We start from the raw sequence: 16,452 nt of genomic DNA on the forward strand, positions 1-16,452 counted from the left end.
ACGCATAGTTCAATATAATGAGAGTATACAAGTAATGAGCACAAGAAGGATCTTGATAAATTCCAGAAACTTTCTTGTCGCACCTTATAGCGTTAGGATGGGGGTTATCTCAAAATATTATCAACCCAAGCAAGCAAAAAGGGGCACAGCAAAGACACCATGGAAGTCGAAGCCATGATCTTCACATGTCAGAATGCGAATTTCTAACACAATACTTTCAATCAAGACGGAGATCAAACGACGACTTCTATTTTGGTCTTCTTAGTCACTTATTTTCAGTAATGTATCCTTCATACAGCAACTTCACAGTCAGACGACAGTCATATTGCTTTCATAGACGAGAAATCTGACATTTTCTGAACAAGAATAAAGCCAGCTTATCTCCCTGGCCTGGAGTCTGGAAAATCTTACAGATGCCGTGCCACCAGGATTCCGGGGAATTTGCAAGTATCCATGTCATTCACCATTTGACAAGGCACTCCCCTAGCTGTGGGTTCCGTGACGGTCAGCGTTTCATTCATTAACTTGCAGTGCATTCTGAGCCTCAGCCCTAGATTGAAGTTGATTCAAACGTAAACAATATCTTACCACGATAGTTCGGGCTTCAAACCTTGTGATATGATATTGTACAGATATGGAAAGGTTGGAAGTCTTGACTTTTCTCCTGATTACTAGATTAGAATCATTCTTTGGCATGAGAACTTCATCACTTCTGCAACTAGCTTTCCTTTCACCTTACATTATGGAACCTCGATTTTTTTGGGCTATTTTTATGGCTTTCACTTCCAGTGTTTTCCATGGAAGCACCGCAAACGCTCATGCACCACCACACCAGGCGATACTCGGTTGCAATGAACCTACAACCGGACATAATGAGCTATACATACCAGACTATAACAATCCGGTACCTGGAAAGCTAGCTTTCAGTATGGATGAAAGGGTCAACTACTTCGAGAAACACAACAATGGGGCAAAGCATGGCAGCATTCGACGCTCGTCCTGCCCCGCAATCAACACACTCGCAAACAGAGGTTTTATTGCTCGTTCAGGAAGAAACATAAGTTACGAAGAGATCGCACAAGCATCACGAGACGTCTTTAATTTCGGGGATGACAATGTAAGAATGTATAATGCTAATGGATTTATTCACTACTGATGAGCTTGGTATATGTAGATCATAATTGTTCTGAGCGCTGCATTTGCTTACCACCCAGGTTTGGATAGACTTGATCTTGATATGCTGGCAGTAAGTAACAAAAAACAATGGCTCAAATTGGAAATAACGAGCTAAATACAATTTTGCAGGATGAAGCTGTCCACCACCGCATTAATTGCCCTGCAAGCCCAACACGCAACGATCGAGAGCTGGGTGACAATGTCAATATGAACATGACTCTCCTTGAATCTTTGCTGGGGTTTTCGAAAGACGGGGAAACCCTTACCCTGGAAGATCTCGCTGAGCATCATCATTTGCGCCATAACCAAAGTTTAGCAGAGAATCCTCATTTCCGTTTTGGTAATCTCGATGCCGCGTGCGCACTGTATGTATTCCACTATATTAAGCAATGCAAAGGACTTATTGACATTATGTTTAGAGCCCAATATGCGAATTTAGTAGGAATGCTGGGCAAAATTGGGAAGAACGGTCTTCTCACACTTTTTGTTGAAGATGTTCGACAATTCTACGTAGACGAGGATCTACCCATTGGCTATGGACGAAGGCAACTGCCATACTACTCCATCGAATCAAATCAATACATTGATCGTATGGCTCATCACATTGGCTTCCAGATAGTCCGACCATGGCCGGTCGACGACCAGGATGGAAGGGATGTGGAGCCTGTCTTTGCGAAGTTCAACTAGTAGATAGATAAATGTTCCCACAAAATTGACTGCTCTAACCACAAGTCTTCCGCTTATACAAATCGAAGCAATGAATTGCCTGGGTTTCTGTGCCTCAAATGTGGCAAGATTTGATTTAGCGTTGCAACCATAATGTCTGTTGGTGCGTCGGCTAGGAAAGGCTTCGTAACCAGCCTGCTTTGTCTTGAGATGATGCTTGCTGTGCTGCTGTCATCATGAGCGAGCATAGGGGAAAGCATATCCGATCTAGTGAATTTGCTCGACTAAGCATGTTTGAAGAAGTTCTTGCAGAACCGATGGTATGTTCAACGGTTGGCGAAGAGCGCGAGATGTGCATGCAGGAGGATTCGACATGGGTATTCTCGGATATGAAAGCCTGCTCGAAATCCACCAGTCAGCAATGAAATAAGGTCAGGCCGGGAATGTGCTGGGAATCCATGAAGATGTCCGATCAGCGTTACATGCTGTCGTGGATGTTCTACAGTTCATTGCTCCGTGAGGCGCGGCACAAGAGAAGTGGCCGAGCACGGACCAATCGCATCGTTGACAACCGACTAGGTACCTAAGTATATTATACAAGTCAGTGACCTAGCAATAGTGTTATATAGAATATGCACTGTGCCTCTTGCCACTATTGATTGTTCCATTAAATCGCGCGGAGTGTCCGAATCCGCGCAGGATAAGCTACGACGCTGGCAAGACTATTCGCAAGTTGCTTACATGGCATCGGTTCCGAAGAAAATGAGATGTGCTCCATCACAAGTCGGCTTTTGAGAACCTCGTTGAGTTGTAGAACTATCGTTTCAGCAGAGATATCCACAATGTTTGGTCAGCTGAACAGATATCCCCCTTCTCTCGACGTTCCCCCCAAGAGCCTCCTTGAACATCTTTTTCTTGAATCCAAATAATCACAATTCATGTCCAGGGCCTCAGGCTGTTCATCCAAACATCCATAATGGAAGTGAACCAAATCGCATCTACCAGTGCCTTGCTGGAAAATGTGGCCCCGATAAGCAGTGGAAAACTACACGACAATACTGCTCGTATACTAGGCAAGATAGTCGATTTTTACCATCTTCCTGACTGGATGCAAAAGGACGCACATATCACGCGAGGGTATCGAGCAGAGACAAAATCTTTCCGAGCTTGCTTCCATTCTCTTTGGTATCTACACAATGAGTCCGTCAATACCTGGTCCCATCTAATATCCGGAACGGCATTTCTCGCTATGCTACTCTGGAGCTTCCTCCCTGCACTACACGGCCAATATGATATTCCAGCAGGTCCCTTAAATGCTGTAAGGTGCCAGTTGGTTGCAACTGCAATTTGCCTGTACTTGTCTGTTAGTGTATCCAACTCATACTCATATCTACAATTTCGACTCACGGAAAACTAGGCTTTCTATCATTGTGTGAGCTGCCACTCATTTCATGTTTCGAAGATATGTCTGAAGCTTGACTATCTTGGCATTGTCCTGAACATTTCTTTCACGTGGATCTCCGCCATCTATTTTGGATTATATGGCCATAGAGAACTCACAAGGTGGTACATCACTCAGATTTGCATTTGTGCATGTATAACATTTTGGGTCATGTTAAGTCCCAAAATGGATGGCCCGCAAACAGCATTGTGGAGGTACAATTGTTACTTTATATTATCCATTCCCAACCTTCATGAAGTGGAAATCGTCTAAGATTAATAAAATACAGATCAATTGCCTTTCTGTCATTGGGTGCAAGTGGATTTGCACCCATGATTCATGCTGCCTTGATGGACCATATTTCCCTCAAAAACTTTCCATTGTTCTACATGATTACTTCTACGATATTATTTCTTACAGGCACCGCAGTATATGTTACGCGAACTCCGGAGAAATATTGGCCAGGAGTTTTTGACGTTTGGGTAAGTAAGACAAAACGTATACAGCTGTTAAATGCTGATATCTTTATGCAGGGTGCTAGCCACCAAATATTCCATGTCCTTGTCAATATTGCTCAGATATCGCACATCTTAGGATTGATCGAGGCATTGACAAAACTCTCAGAGATAAGTAACTGAAAGAGATTATAGAGATGATAAGACCAATGTATTGCACGTCGACAAGATAGTCACAGCTCATGGCTATATACTAGGGGTGAGCGAAATCTTCATTGATGGGGAACTGTATCTTGGAGCAGATGGTTGATTACAATGTAGAGAGACCGTAAAAATCGAAAACAACGCATCATATTATACCCATTGTATCAACATACTAAACTTTCCGGTAATACGTGTGCGTATGTCCTTCGCCTGTTCATCTATCCTATAGTCACTTTCTTGGTCTACCCCCTGCAACCGCTCCTCCCAACCTCCCAAACTTGCCCAGGCTACTCCTCGATTTCGTGTGTTGTGGTCCGGATGGAATTCCACTTGGCGCTTCTTTAGATATAGGAGACGGTCCCGATAACCTTGTCGAATCTTTGAAACCTCTACTATCTCCACTCTCCATTCTTGATTCAAAGCCGCTCAATCCATCATCCATATCCCCACCAGGCCTTCTCGCCCGTCTCGCTCTCTCTTGTACAATTCTAAATTTGTCAAGTAATTCTCCCCACCTGATACCACTTTCCTCCCTGCCTTTCAATCTGCTACTCCTGTCGTAATTTGACGGTCCTGCAGTCGTCTGAACGCTAAATGAAGGAGAAGAACTATGAGTTTCTGTGCCACTCTTTTGACGCTGATGGAAAGCAAAGGTAGAAAACGCGTCCACTACACTGTTATTACGAGATGAAGAAGGTACGTACGCTCGAGGTGCTATGTGCAGGTAGCCTATTGCACTCACACTATTTAATCTATTCTTCAATGCTGCAAAAGCCGATGATTGTGGAAGCAGCATAAGAAGGCCGTAAAGACACTTGTAAAGATGAGGATATTTTTCGGGCTCCAGTAATTGGAGGCGGAGATCTGGAAATGGTGATTAGCAATATTTGAGGGTTGAGATAGCCACCTTACATGTGAAGACAGGTGATTCTAGCAATTGTACAAGTTTATCGATTTGGATAAGCATGTTGACTGTCATCTCGAGTTCGGCACTATTGATATCAGTATTGTTTCGATTACGGACTGCTCATGCATACAATATCTGAAGAAGATTATATGCTTGCTCATAAGCTTGGCCTAAAAGACAAAGTGAAAAGGTAGCTACGGCATTGTAGCACCAAGACCTGAAGAGAGCGACGAAGAAAGCTTGTCCATCCTTTGTAGCCATTAGTAGATATTTTTTCGTTAATCCATGGATTTTACGAACCTTGTTCTCAATATTTCGAAGTCTTTTCCTAAGATCTGCTAATTCCGGTGCAGTGATGAGATTATTATTGAGGTTCTGTACCATAATGCTTGCAAATTCAACATCTTCTTCCTTTTCTATGCAATCCGCAAGTGTTCTATAGATCCGTTCTGCGCTAAGATTAATACATAATTGTCGAATGATCAGGTTTCCTCGAGTCTCGAGGAGCTTTCTGTCAGTAGAAAATAGTTGAAGTAAGTTTACCATGAAAGAAGTAAAATAGTCATCATCGCTATTTCTCGAAATCTGAGATAACAATTGAAGATCCTTGGTCACTACGGCTTCCGATGGATCAGAGAGTGTTTTAAGAAGAGCAGGAAATATTCCATCATTGAATGCAAGTAGCTTCTTAGGTGCTTTCCTGTGTAACATGAGTAACCAATTTAGAGCTTCAACTCTAGTTACTTCGTGATCATTAAGAAATAGTAATGTTAATGAGCTGACCGCTGCAGCATAATCAAGATCTACATGTGCCTGGTATGGCGGTGTAGGTGTTTGCGCTTTGCTAGAGGGAGGTGGGGGTGTCTGCACTTCTATGTCTCTTTTATCAAGCTCACGAGATCCAGACAAGGAACCACGATTCGTAGCGGAAGAATCTCTTCGTTCAGTGGGATTTGATTCTTTCATGGCGAGAAATCTTGAAGGAGCTGAGGAAGGGACCTCTGAAGTAGCACCACCTTCATCCGATAGTGACACAACATAGGCCATCAATGATGTGTTGACACGGGCAGCAGCTTGTCGAATGGTATCCACTCCACTAGCCATAGCTGGAAGCAAATGTGCCAATATCTTTGGGGCAAATGGAAGGACTTCTTCAGGGCAGATGTCTAGGAATTCAACAATCCATCTTAGCGATTCAAGTAAGCTATCTTCTTCTATCTGATGTTAGCTGGTTTGGTTACGCATTTCGATATGTTATCCTTACCCAATGGAGTATCCAAATTTGTCGTAAGAATAACAAGAATTTCTTTATGGTTTACGTGAACATCTTGACCAGGAACCCAGTCGTCATCACTACTGATGTCCTTGTCATCTACATCCATACCTGAGTCGTCATCTCCACCTAAATCTGGTGCCGTCGATCCTTCGCTGTCCATAGAACCCGATCGTTTTCGTTTCGTGTCGCTGCGCGATTTTCGGCTTTCTTCGATACCTTTCTTGATACGTGATATTCGCTTTATTTCGCTAAGAAATCTCTCAATTGCACCTTGAGTAGCCACGTGAACATCACGATTTGGATCACTCAAGAACTTGAACAGCCCACCAAGGAATTCAGGGAGGAAAGAAACAAGTTCTAAATCTGGGATAGAATCTAATAAAGTTATCCATCCCACGAGAAAGGTGCGCGTGAATGGATTTATCACGTAAATTCGTTCTTTTAGTAAAGGTATAAAGCGAGCCAGGGAGAAGGCTGTAGGAAGATCATCAGAATCCTCAAGATTTTCTTTATTAGAGTCGGACATGGAATCATCAGAAGTATGAAGAATCGACACATAGGTAGCTGCAGATTCAGACACTATGTCCTTTATCAAACGATCCAGAAGCTCTGCACCATTTTTGACGGAGAGTTCCGAGTCCGCTCCTAGCTGTTCGGCCATTAGTCGAAGACCATTTTGACGGAATTTGGGTTTCACTTGCCTTACATAAAGCGTCGAATATGTCATTAAAGTAAGGTAAAACTTCACCCTTTGCCACTTTGGCAATATTGTACATACTTTCGCATGCATAATACCTTACTCTAGCATCTTGATCTGTGAAGCAGGCGAGGACTGGCGGAACAATTTCGTCAAGGTATCTTGCGAGGTCCTATGAAAGATATCAGCTTGATACATGTAATTCCAACACAACACTATATCATACCGGACCTAATGCAATAGCAGCAGCAGCGAGACCAATGAGACCGCCATTTCTGGCATGCGGCTGGTGGACAGCGTAAGCATAATCGTTACACAGTTGCTGGATGATCTTTTTGATTTTATCAAACTCCTTGGCTGCTGTCAGATCACGAATGACCCGTTCAAGACTGTAGACACCCGTTAATACCTTGTTACATGTAGCGTATCTTTCAAACTTACTCCAAGGCGCCGACTTTCCGTTTGTCGTAAAGCTTATCATTCAGAGCACGCTGTATACTTTGATCCATCTTGAGCTACTGGTGAAGTCAAAAGTTCATGTTACCTGAGAATAATTTGCACCGATGACACCCTCTCTCAATATCTCTTTCTCATATCGCAAAGCAAAGCAAAGCAGAATGGCGAAGAAAGTGGGTAGATCTGTGGATAGCTAGCTGTAACGGGGATATCACATGAGTGAATGGTGGGTGCACCGTGAGTTGTATTCACGATGGAGATGAAGGCTGAGCAGAACACTGGAGTTATTGCAAGGCGGTGAGATATCCCAATTTATTGTTGTCGGTCGCGGTGGTTGATGAGTGAGTCTATGTGTGAATTGTATTGCAAGTGAAGGATCTGTGGTGAGAAGAGATTCGTTGTTTGCTTGAGAGGCTGTGGATGTGGATCTCAAGTTATCGACGAGGCAGGAAAGCTTGATGACGGAGGAATGTGTGATCTTCAGTAGAGTAGAAGGCTCTACCCAATCAAAATGGGCGCCTTCAAATAAGGGCAAACAGTATTATTTTCGTAATTAACAATAACAATGAGATTAGAAATGATGTGGAAAAGGGCACCATACACATACAAGGGACACATACAGCTCTTCACTTACGTTGAGTACCTACATAGAATTCATGGAGACTGGGAGAACGACAGACTCAACATTTGAATTGCTTCACATGTACAATTCATGATAGTTGGGGTTTCATTGTTATCGGATTATGTAATAAGATATAATGTGAAATCAGGGCCCAGTCACCAGTCAAGACGGCCCGAAGCGCATGCGATACTATATAAATGGTCAAAGCGCGCACGTGAGTACACACCTACTAGCTATATCTTACCCAGTAGTAGTTGTCCATGAGAAGAAGTCAACCGTCGTGATGTAAGAGAATTCAGGATATGTGCAAGATGAATGGCTTTGGTATTTGATTTCTCGTTTTGTTTGGTCCATGGTCTCAATTGGAAGCAGATGTTGAATCGTCGATTTCGATCTGGTCCCTTTTGGCGGTGGAGTCATGACCAGCTTCATCATAGCCTCTACCGTTAGAATCTTCAGTTTGGTCAAGCTTAGAGCATGTTGTGATACGTTGGCAAAGATTCTCCTTGCTGTAGGGAAATTGTTGGCTCCATTAGACAATCTGTGCATGTATGATCATCACAAGTATCAAGAGTTGACATGAACTTGAAGGGGCCAGGCTGTGTTGTTTGCCTCTGCATTTCCCATTGTGCTCAACATTGCGAGTTACATCAGCTGGGCTACTTCAGCATGGGTATCGAGATGCCAATTCCCATATTTCCTATCAATTACTCATTCGACAGCGAATCTAGGATCCCAGCGACGCAACGTGTTTTGAGACGAGGACGGTCCCTCGCACGAAGAGAAAACAATCACCGCACCACAGGCAAACAATCCGGCTCAAAGCGTTTAATATGATCCTGAAGTGGACCGGGCAAGATTCAACATTCGCCTCCTAACACCAGCCCCACTTGCTTGCATGACGAGCGCAAAGGGTTTCCGAGGTGCAATAAGGGCATCGTTCTCCTCCAATACCTTGCTCTTGTCCATCTTGTACAGATATTTGATCTGCCTTCGTATTTTCATTACCGCTGGATGCTTCACTTTCCCTATTCTGAGCTTGCATCTCCCCACCCCGTACAGATTGAGATTGGGCGTCGCGTTCGCTATTACTATGACCTGCTCGAGCAGATCTTCTCGCAAATCCTGACTGGAAAAGAGTTTAGTATTGTGATTCTAGCGCGGTTTACGCAAGCAAGCTTACCCCAGGTTGTGACTTTGCAATGCGTGCAGCAGCCTCGGTGGTCATATGGCGGTTTCCCATACTTGTGTTCAAGTGAGGTAATGGACTTCGACAATGTGTAGTTCGTGGTGGGCTGCTTTGAAGAGGTGTTCTACAGTGTAGTGTAGGTTCAAAGAATTGAGAGGTTTGGTCTTAACGAAGGGGTATGGCATCAAAGTTATATGTAGACTTCGCTTGCCATTGTAGATAGAGTCTTATAGAATGAAGTGGGAGCTTTGTATGAATTTCAAATCCCAATGCAGCGTCTCTCAATACTTCTCATCCGCTTGTCCGTATACTCTTTTTCGCAGCCTCAAATCACATGAATATGCCACAACTGGTAACTTTTGCGCGAGCCTGATGCTGTAACATATCAGCGACAATCCCATTCGTTCGCTTTCTCTAATGACTTGTACTTGGCATACAACACTTCAGCGGGTGTGTGCACAGGAAGCAGCTTCACCGTCCCCAATTGTCGCGAGTATGGGCAAGAGATCACTAAACATGGGGTTAGGTTCCAGTCCATCATGTCGGGCTCATTCCCGCCTGCACCCTCAAGTACCTTTCCGTATAATGGAAGAATTCTCAAATGACCCGAGTCAATTGCCACTGCATAATCCTGTATTAAGAAATCGGGCCGAGTGTTTGAAGTATGGATATGACGATAATTAATCATAAAAATGGCCTAATGTATATGCTCTGGAGAACAATGATATCCCGGAAGATTATAATGGAATGGTATCGGACGCTGCGTCTTCAGTCGCTTACAGTATGCAGGGTCCTTCGCGAAACGTTAGACAATGACTAGTTTTGAAATCAAAGACGGAATTCTACAGTTCCAGGTAATATATCAGTGCATAGAAAAGCGGTGTCGGCCCACAGCCCCGTGTGATCAGACAAGTCATATATTGCAGTGAAAAATAATGTATTGCAGCCGTTCTGTGACTTATCTAGTGCCCATGAAGAATATCGCCCTTCTCTACTATGCTCTTCTGACATTTAGCCAGGATTGCAGCTTGCCTACCGACTTCTTCCAGCCTACCAATGACATCCTTATTGCCGTCTACAAACCCATAAAGTGCATAGGGGATGCCTACTTCATTGCAGAATTCTAACACAAGCTTCTGGGCGCGGCGAAGATTGTGTCTAGGCATCCTAGGGAAAAGGTGATGAATAGCCTGAAACTGAAGACCTCCGTGAAAGAAGTCCAGCCATTGTGGGCAGTCGATATCCATAGTCGTGCGTAGCATTTTCTGCGGAAAGGACTCATGAGGCCCAAGCTCAGACGTGCTCATGGAGAAATGCGAAAGGGTTATCTGAGCATGGACTGGCATAGTAACTACATGGCTAATCAAAACAAATGCAACTCGGGCACCATTTGTAGGAATGCTTCTGTAGACCACTCCATAACCAAACCAAGTCCAAAAGAAAATCTGGCCAGCAATTTCTAGCCATCGTTGCCACCATGCAGGGCCTTTCTTTGGCCCAAGACCACGGAGAAGATACTCCCAGGACAGGCGGTAGAGATTGAATCGGCCAAAGCAGAGTACTACATAATAATAGTATGATTGGTATGGAAGGAGAAATTTCGCGAATGCGTCATATTCTAAACATTTTTCATAGTAAGTTGAGGTCAGAGAGCTCAAATATCTATGGGTAACGGCGAAGAAGGGGATATGCTGAATGTCTGGATCATGCTCGGGAGAGTTTGTCACAATGTGATGGACGTTGTGGTTACGTTTCCACCATCCGATTGATAGGCCGCCAATGAAGTCTGCGAGCCCAATGCCGATGAGCGAGTCAATTGTAAAGTTATGGGTGATACCCATATGGCCTGCATCATGCACCGTGAACACTAGTTGATGCCATAGACAACCAAGAAACAGCCCACTTGTCCCATACCAGCCCCACTTCAAGCACATGAATGCCATAGTGGCAAAGAAAGTATATCGGCAGCATTCAACTGCGTATGCAGTGTAATTGCAGTCATACAGACCTTCTGCACGCATCCGTTGATCCAACAGACGGTACTTGTGAACGATTTCTTCTTGAGTATCCGGATCCAATGAAGGATATTTTGCATGGTCTAGGTCGATTTGTTCTCGAGTCAATGCATCGAAATGAGACATGCCGTCGTCCAGGTCGGGCGCAGATGAGGTGGAAGAGGCAGAGGATGCCGGGCGGTCCTCTTTGGCCAACCCTCTTCTGCGCAGTTCTGGGAGATCTTCGTCAAATGTGGGCGAGGGGAGTCTTGATGTTTCAGAGCTCGATTTCTCGTCGCAAGTATTGTCATCTTCTTCGGAATCGTCCGACACGCCTTCGACATAGCTTCGAAACTTTCCGTATTGTATTGGAGGGACAAAATTCTTCCAACGACCTTCTATTTTACCGATCTGGTACCTTCCCATAAGGGCTCTAGTTTCTGCTGAGTGTAGACTATAGAGAATCTTTTAGTTTGCATAATTTCGGAAGAGTGAACTGGTACTTTACGCACGCATTTACTTCATCTGTTGCATCTCTTCCTATCATATGCTTAATAGCCTTATCTCCTCCGGGATGGTATTTCATCCAAGCATCTACTTTGAGTACGGCCTGATCAACGATAATGATGGACCTGCCATCTGCGATGAGACCTTCGACTTGTCTGCGAGATATTATCTTCTCCTTGGAAGCGGCCGCCACGGCCTTCGAGGAAGACATTGTAGAATGGTCGTTTCGTCGGACAGATACGCAGAAGCCGGCAGGACAATAGCAGAAAAATTGTAGTGAGTGTATGAAAAGCAATCAATCAATTGACGCTCAAAGAAGGCTGTGTAGAATAAACATTCGATGATTTCGATTGATTATGCTTTCTGAAGAAAGTTAATTGCACCAAGTCTAAGAGTCTAGTATGTATCTTTAGTACGGAGTAGTAATCGTTAAGAACTTGCGGTGTCTAGTCACTAGTGGTGCCAATCCCTCGAGCCAGTGGCGGGGCTTGGATTCTTGACCCCTAATTTTGTGGGACAGGCTAAATGTCGTTGCTCAACCCCGTTTCGTACTTCTTACCAACTGATGACGGTTCAACATCAATGTCAGCGAAATCAACAATCTGACTTCTCTATTTGCACATCTGACCTGACACTCTGTCATTTTCTATACCTCAAGATAATCTTGATACTGCTCCTTTTGGTCATTCACGAATACCGTTGAGAGGCCAAAACAAACTACTCTATAGAAAGGCAGTTCGATGAGCAGATGCCTGCCCCCCTCCCCCCCATTACCCACACATCTGCAATGAAGTGGGTTGGAGAAGCTCTCACCCGTGGGTCGACTGCGAATAAACATATGGCATGATAATCAATGCAAACAATCTCAATCATCTCCAGGCCAAGCTCATAGCGTGAGAGAGCCGATTCATAAAAGGCTCGGCGGATATTGACAATGGTGACGGCAACGGCGACGGTTTTTAAAGAAACCCTACAGTTCCCTTGAGTCTAACGCAAATGCCTCATATGCGGTAATGGGTTCGTCCCTTGTGCAGTTTTTCTCTTGCTGGGGTTTGAATCTCCTACTTGCGTGTGCAACCCTACCCTTAGTGACACTGAGAGCAACTTCATTGTGACCTTTTGCAGTGAGCTGAATACCTTCATCCTACATCGAATGATTTTAGAAGTTTCTAGAAATAATACATGTTCGGCTGTACTCTAGTGTATCAGCTAGTACAACTTACATGTCGATATTGTCACTTTGCCGGGTGTAATGTCTGTTTTGGATGTACATGTTATCTACTGCTTAAGCAATCGCTATTAGTTGGAAACATGCAGCAGTCACTATGATCATCTCAGTAATATCTAGACTCAAACGCTGCCTCTCGGGATTGTGCTTGTGGGTTGGGGTTCAACTCTTCCCCCATTCGTACACCGAGGTGAAGTTTTACATTCTAAGGCGACCAGAAGCCATATCTATCTCCCATTGAGCTTGGGACTATCACTATGCCCCTCTCTAGAGATCTCTTCTAGACAAATCTATCAATCACTGCTTCACCGAAGGCCAATCGCTGTACTATTCGGAAGTGTCATTGCACACGGCGATAGGACAAACTATGTTTGCTTGATACGATCAACCTCTGCGTAACTTCAAGTATACCTATCAGAAATCTCGTATTGCTCAAGAGGAGTAGATCCAAACGTAAGATAAACTACACCATGGAGTTTTCTTCGCTGTTATCTCCTAATATTCCTAGTTGTACATGAATGTAAGCCTCATTCTGTTGGGCAAAAGCCACCGTTTCACAGCGAGGGGGTATCCCTTTCCCCCATGTATAAAACATTCGCTGAATATCCATCTCATTTTATCGAATCCAGCAACCTTTCAATAAACGTTGTTACAGCCCTTCAAACCTCACAAACCTTTCCAATTTTACACCCTAATTTTTCAAAGCACCCTTTTGTCTTCAACCATCATCACAATGAATCTCACCTGCCTCCGCAAATACAATCCCAATGTTTTCCGCCAATTAGACCCCCATGTAGACCCAATATACCTCCAAACCCCACACCGAACCCAAACGGCGCTCGCACATTCCCTGATCATCCCACGTACCCATCCTCCCCACAACTCTACTCATATCTACAACGACTGCCAGTCCTGCGAAGACGATCCACGAACTGGCGCTCATTATTGCCGTACTTGTATTGAAGCCCGATATTATGCACTCCAGTCTCAATCTTATTCACAATCTCAGATTCAAGATATGTACTATACCACGTGCGAATGTCCGCATTGCGACAGCGGTTTGAACTCCTATACGAATAGCGTGCGAGGATATGCAAGGGGTGATGGAAGATGTTCAAGTATAAATATAGAGCCTGTCACCCAACAATTGTAAGTTTGATAGTTCACCGACAAACACAACATCACAACAGCAATTGTGCTAACTGACGGCCCATAGACACAATACAGGAAGATATGCCCATTTGTCTCCCAGTAGACTCGGGCGAAGTACTTATAGAGATGTCGGATTACTTGGTTCAGGTACATGTTTAGGTGCTGTAGGTGGAATGGGTGGCTTGGGTAATATGGGTGGTCTCGGAGGACTGGGTGCTCTTAGTGGCTTTGGGGGAGTGAGAGATATGAGGGATGCAAGGCATCACAGCGGAAGATGTGGGTCACAAAACAATCGACTTGCATATCAGATTTGACTTTTACCTCCTACTTTGTTGTCGTTTGCGGGCTATACCACTATTGAGTTTCATTTTGTTCAAGTCTATAATAGAGACCATGAGAGGAAGCAGGGGTCACAGACAGGAGTCAGTCGAGAAGTATTCAGAAATTCTAGGGTTTCATAGGTTATCAATGAGTACTGCACATGATTTATGTAGCCATATCTTACACGAATCACAAATTTCAGTCTCATGCTCATGCTTTATGCTCGCACAATTCATTATCAAACCACGCCACCACCATGTTTAATCCTCTTCTAGTAATGAACAGCCTTGCCGTAGGTAGCCATAGCAGCCTCTTTAAATGCCTCTGCCAAAGTTGGATGTGCGTGACACGTGCGTCCAATATCCTCACTTGATGCGCCATATTCGATAGCCAATGTAGCTTCTGCAATCATCTCTCCAGCATTTGGTCCAATGATGTGAACACCAAGGATTCTATCAGTCTCAGCATCGGCAAGCATCTTTACCATACCTTCAGTGTCCAAGTTGGTCTTCGCTCTTGAGTTTGCTGAAAATGGGAATGTGCCGATCTTGTACTTGGTGCCAGCAGCCTTGAGCTCCTGTTCGTTTTGGCCAACCCATGCGACTTCTGGATGGGTGTACATGACAGATGGGATGGCTGCGTAGTTGACGTGTCCGTATCCCTTCTTGATGTACTCAACGACTGCAACAGCCTCTTCCTCGGCCTTGTGGGCAAGCATAGGTCCGAAGGTGCAGTCACCAACAACTCGAATGTGAGGCAGCTTGGTTCGGTATTCTGAGTCGATGACCAATCTTCCCTTGTCGTCGGTCTCGAGACCGATGTTCTCTAATCCGAGACCTGCGGTGTATGGTCTTCGTCCAATAGCAACGAGCACGACATCCGCGTCAATCTACAGGAATTCTTAGCGTGCATATGCAATATTTAGTACGGTTAGCTTACGGTTTCTTCTTTGCCACCCTTTGCAGCCTCAAGGCTAAGCTTGACCTTCTCACCAGTAACATCACCACCCATGACCTTAGTGTTAAGCTTGAAGTCAATGCCTTGCTTCTTGAGGATCTTTTGCGATGATTTTGCGATTTCAGCATCCATTCCTGGTCCACCAATTTGAGGTAAGAATTCAACAACGGTAACCTTCGTACCAAGTCTTGACCAGACAGAGCTCATCTCTAGACCAATAATACCCCCACCAATAACAACCATGCTCTCTGGAACCTTCTCCAGCGCGATAGCTCCTGTGCTGGTGATGATTCTCTTCTCGTCAACCTCGAGTCCTGGGAATGGTGTAGCTTCGCTACCAGTAGCGATAAGGATGTTCTTTCCAACAACAGTCTCTTCTCCACCCTCTGAAAGGTTGACTTTGACCTCGTGCTCGCCAGTAAATGTAGCAGTACCCTTGACGTATTTGACATTGTTCTTCTTGAACAAAAATTCAACACCCTTTGTAAGTCCGGCGACGGCAGTGTCTTTCGACTGCATCATTTGTTGCAAGTTGAGTTTGACATCTCCGACTTCGATACCGCGAGCTTTGGTGTCATGTAAAATTTGGTGGTAAAGATGCGAATTGTTGAGTAGAGCTTTCGAGGGAATACAACCGACGTTCAAACATGTTCCTCCAAGAGTTCCACGTTTTTCTATACATGTTACCTGCGGATAATGTTAAAAGTCTGCAAAAAAATCCCTCCTGTCAGATAAATCATACTTTCATGCCCTCTTGACCAGCTTTGATAGCGGCAACATATCCTGCAACACCACCTCCGATGATAACCAAATCTTGCTCCTCTTCTACATGTCAGTTGTTTCCACCCCGTGACATCGATTGGATTTACTGACCAGCTTCAGTGGCATATCCTCGTCGCGACAAGTTTGCAATTCCTGAAGGGGCAACTATCTTAGGAAGACTAATTAAAGAGAAAAAAAGTCAGCACGGAAAACTTTCAACAGGAATTGAAGTCTGTCCATTGCACTTACGAGGATTGTTGTCTGAAAGCAGACCTGATGGTCGCTCTGGGCACTAATAAACTGCGAAGCATTTTGTATGAAGGTACTGTTGTGTTATTCAACAAGTTTTAGGGTCGCCGCCGTTTGTTTAGTTACCGGACGGACGAAGCGGATTGATCCGATAATCACGTGGAGATCTTTTTAGGACCGTTTTTAGAACCGC

The 16,452-nt window shown here is 44.4% G+C and overlaps 7 protein-coding genes across 7 annotated transcripts; 3 read left to right on the forward strand and 4 right to left on the reverse strand.

Annotated features, from left to right (window-relative positions):
- The first annotated feature begins 696 nt into the window (after window positions 1-696).
- On the forward strand, window positions 697-2,325 carry Bcprd6. The gene is made up of 4 exons (XM_001550561.2): window positions 697-1,117; window positions 1,175-1,246; window positions 1,306-1,541; window positions 1,596-2,325. The coding sequence occupies exons 1-4, from the start codon at window positions 743-745 to the stop codon at window positions 1,861-1,863; spliced, it is 951 nt and encodes a 316-aa protein (XP_001550611.1). The 5' UTR covers window positions 697-742; the 3' UTR covers window positions 1,864-2,325.
- Window positions 2,326-2,476: 151 nt separating this feature from the next.
- On the forward strand, window positions 2,477-3,976 carry BCIN_02g06350 (hypothetical protein). The gene is made up of 4 exons (XM_024691445.1): window positions 2,477-3,205; window positions 3,260-3,498; window positions 3,573-3,765; window positions 3,817-3,976. Exons 1-4 carry the CDS (start codon window positions 2,819-2,821, stop codon window positions 3,919-3,921), a joined length of 924 nt encoding a protein of 307 aa, XP_024547216.1. The 5' UTR covers window positions 2,477-2,818; the 3' UTR covers window positions 3,922-3,976.
- A 13-nt stretch (window positions 3,977-3,989) lies between these two features.
- Window positions 3,990-7,942, reverse strand: Bcvac14. Its single transcript, XM_024691446.1, has 9 exons — window positions 7,264-7,942; window positions 7,049-7,211; window positions 6,827-6,994; window positions 6,114-6,774; window positions 5,150-6,063; window positions 4,980-5,098; window positions 4,855-4,934; window positions 4,647-4,806; window positions 3,990-4,532 (listed from the first exon to the last, which is right to left on the reverse strand). Exons 1-9 carry the CDS (start codon window positions 7,329-7,331, stop codon window positions 4,172-4,174), a joined length of 2,694 nt encoding a protein of 897 aa, XP_024547217.1. The 5' UTR covers window positions 7,332-7,942; the 3' UTR covers window positions 3,990-4,171.
- A 49-nt stretch (window positions 7,943-7,991) lies between these two features.
- On the reverse strand, window positions 7,992-9,605 carry BCIN_02g06370 (hypothetical protein). The gene is made up of 2 exons (XM_001550558.2): window positions 9,084-9,605; window positions 7,992-9,029 (listed from the first exon to the last, which is right to left on the reverse strand). Exons 1-2 carry the CDS (start codon window positions 9,141-9,143, stop codon window positions 8,775-8,777), a joined length of 315 nt encoding a protein of 104 aa, XP_001550608.2. The 5' UTR covers window positions 9,144-9,605; the 3' UTR covers window positions 7,992-8,774.
- Window positions 9,606-9,988: 383 nt separating this feature from the next.
- BCIN_02g06380 (hypothetical protein) lies at window positions 9,989-12,060 on the reverse strand. The gene is made up of 2 exons (XM_001550556.2): window positions 11,596-12,060; window positions 9,989-11,537 (listed from the first exon to the last, which is right to left on the reverse strand). The coding sequence occupies exons 1-2, from the start codon at window positions 11,799-11,801 to the stop codon at window positions 10,052-10,054; spliced, it is 1,692 nt and encodes a 563-aa protein (XP_001550606.1). The 5' UTR covers window positions 11,802-12,060; the 3' UTR covers window positions 9,989-10,051.
- Window positions 12,061-13,379: 1,319 nt separating this feature from the next.
- Window positions 13,380-14,385, forward strand: BCIN_02g06390 (hypothetical protein). Its single transcript, XM_001550554.2, has 2 exons — window positions 13,380-13,967; window positions 14,035-14,385. The coding sequence occupies exons 1-2, from the start codon at window positions 13,552-13,554 to the stop codon at window positions 14,282-14,284; spliced, it is 666 nt and encodes a 221-aa protein (XP_001550604.2). The 5' UTR covers window positions 13,380-13,551; the 3' UTR covers window positions 14,285-14,385.
- Window positions 14,386-14,405: 20 nt separating this feature from the next.
- On the reverse strand, window positions 14,406-16,394 carry BCIN_02g06400 (hypothetical protein). The gene is made up of 5 exons (XM_001550553.2): window positions 16,260-16,394; window positions 16,122-16,189; window positions 15,991-16,070; window positions 15,231-15,935; window positions 14,406-15,180 (listed from the first exon to the last, which is right to left on the reverse strand). The coding sequence occupies exons 1-5, from the start codon at window positions 16,319-16,321 to the stop codon at window positions 14,563-14,565; spliced, it is 1,533 nt and encodes a 510-aa protein (XP_001550603.1). The 5' UTR covers window positions 16,322-16,394; the 3' UTR covers window positions 14,406-14,562.
- Between the last annotated feature and the right edge of the window lie 58 nt (window positions 16,395-16,452).

This window comes from Botrytis cinerea, chromosome 2, assembly GCF_000143535.2.
Source record: "Botrytis cinerea B05.10 chromosome 2, complete sequence".
Taxonomy (NCBI): Eukaryota; Fungi; Ascomycota; class Leotiomycetes; order Helotiales; family Sclerotiniaceae; genus Botrytis; species Botrytis cinerea.

Bases quoted from the DNA above. Each gene is read 5' to 3' on its own strand.
- Bcprd6 (XM_001550561.2), top strand. From the start codon at position 743: ATGGAACCTCGATTTTTTTGGGCTATTTTTATGGCTTTCACTTCCAGT. The intron at 1,118-1,174 runs GTAAGAATGTAT...TGGTATATGTAG, and splicing joins TTAATTTCGGGGATGACAAT to ATCATAATTGTTCTGAGCGC. The intron at 1,247-1,305 runs GTAAGTAACAAA...ACAATTTTGCAG, and splicing joins TTGATCTTGATATGCTGGCA to GATGAAGCTGTCCACCACCG.
- BCIN_02g06350 (XM_024691445.1), top strand. From the start codon at position 2,819: ATGGAAGTGAACCAAATCGCATCTACCAGTGCCTTGCTGGAAAATGTG. The intron at 3,206-3,259 runs GTTAGTGTATCC...ACGGAAAACTAG, and splicing joins CAATTTGCCTGTACTTGTCT to GCTTTCTATCATTGTGTGAG. The intron at 3,766-3,816 runs GTAAGTAAGACA...ATCTTTATGCAG, and splicing joins CAGGAGTTTTTGACGTTTGG to GGTGCTAGCCACCAAATATT.
- Bcvac14 (XM_024691446.1), bottom strand. From the start codon at position 7,331: ATGGATCAAAGTATACAGCGTGCTCTGAATGATAAGCTTTACGACAAA. The intron at 6,995-7,048 runs GTATGATATAGT...TATCTTTCATAG, and splicing joins CTGCTATTGCATTAGGTCCG to GACCTCGCAAGATACCTTGA. The intron at 6,064-6,113 runs GTAAGGATAACA...AACATCAGATAG, and splicing joins AAATTTGGATACTCCATTGG to AAGAAGATAGCTTACTTGAA.
- BCIN_02g06370 (XM_001550558.2), bottom strand. From the start codon at position 9,143: ATGGGAAACCGCCATATGACCACCGAGGCTGCTGCACGCATTGCAAAG. The intron at 9,030-9,083 runs GTAAGCTTGCTT...ACTCTTTTCCAG, and splicing joins TTGCAAAGTCACAACCTGGG to TCAGGATTTGCGAGAAGATC.
- BCIN_02g06380 (XM_001550556.2), bottom strand. From the start codon at position 11,801: ATGTCTTCCTCGAAGGCCGTGGCGGCCGCTTCCAAGGAGAAGATAATA. The intron at 11,538-11,595 runs GTGCGTAAAGTA...GATTCTCTATAG, and splicing joins GCAACAGATGAAGTAAATGC to TCTACACTCAGCAGAAACTA.
- BCIN_02g06390 (XM_001550554.2), top strand. From the start codon at position 13,552: ATGAATCTCACCTGCCTCCGCAAATACAATCCCAATGTTTTCCGCCAA. The intron at 13,968-14,034 runs GTAAGTTTGATA...GACGGCCCATAG, and splicing joins GAGCCTGTCACCCAACAATT to ACACAATACAGGAAGATATG.
- BCIN_02g06400 (XM_001550553.2), bottom strand. From the start codon at position 16,321: ATGCTTCGCAGTTTATTAGTGCCCAGAGCGACCATCAGGTCTGCTTTC. The intron at 15,936-15,990 runs GTATGATTTATC...CATTATCCGCAG, and splicing joins CTGGTCAAGAGGGCATGAAA to GTAACATGTATAGAAAAACG. The intron at 15,181-15,230 runs GTAAGCTAACCG...GAATTCCTGTAG, and splicing joins AGGGTGGCAAAGAAGAAACC to ATTGACGCGGATGTCGTGCT.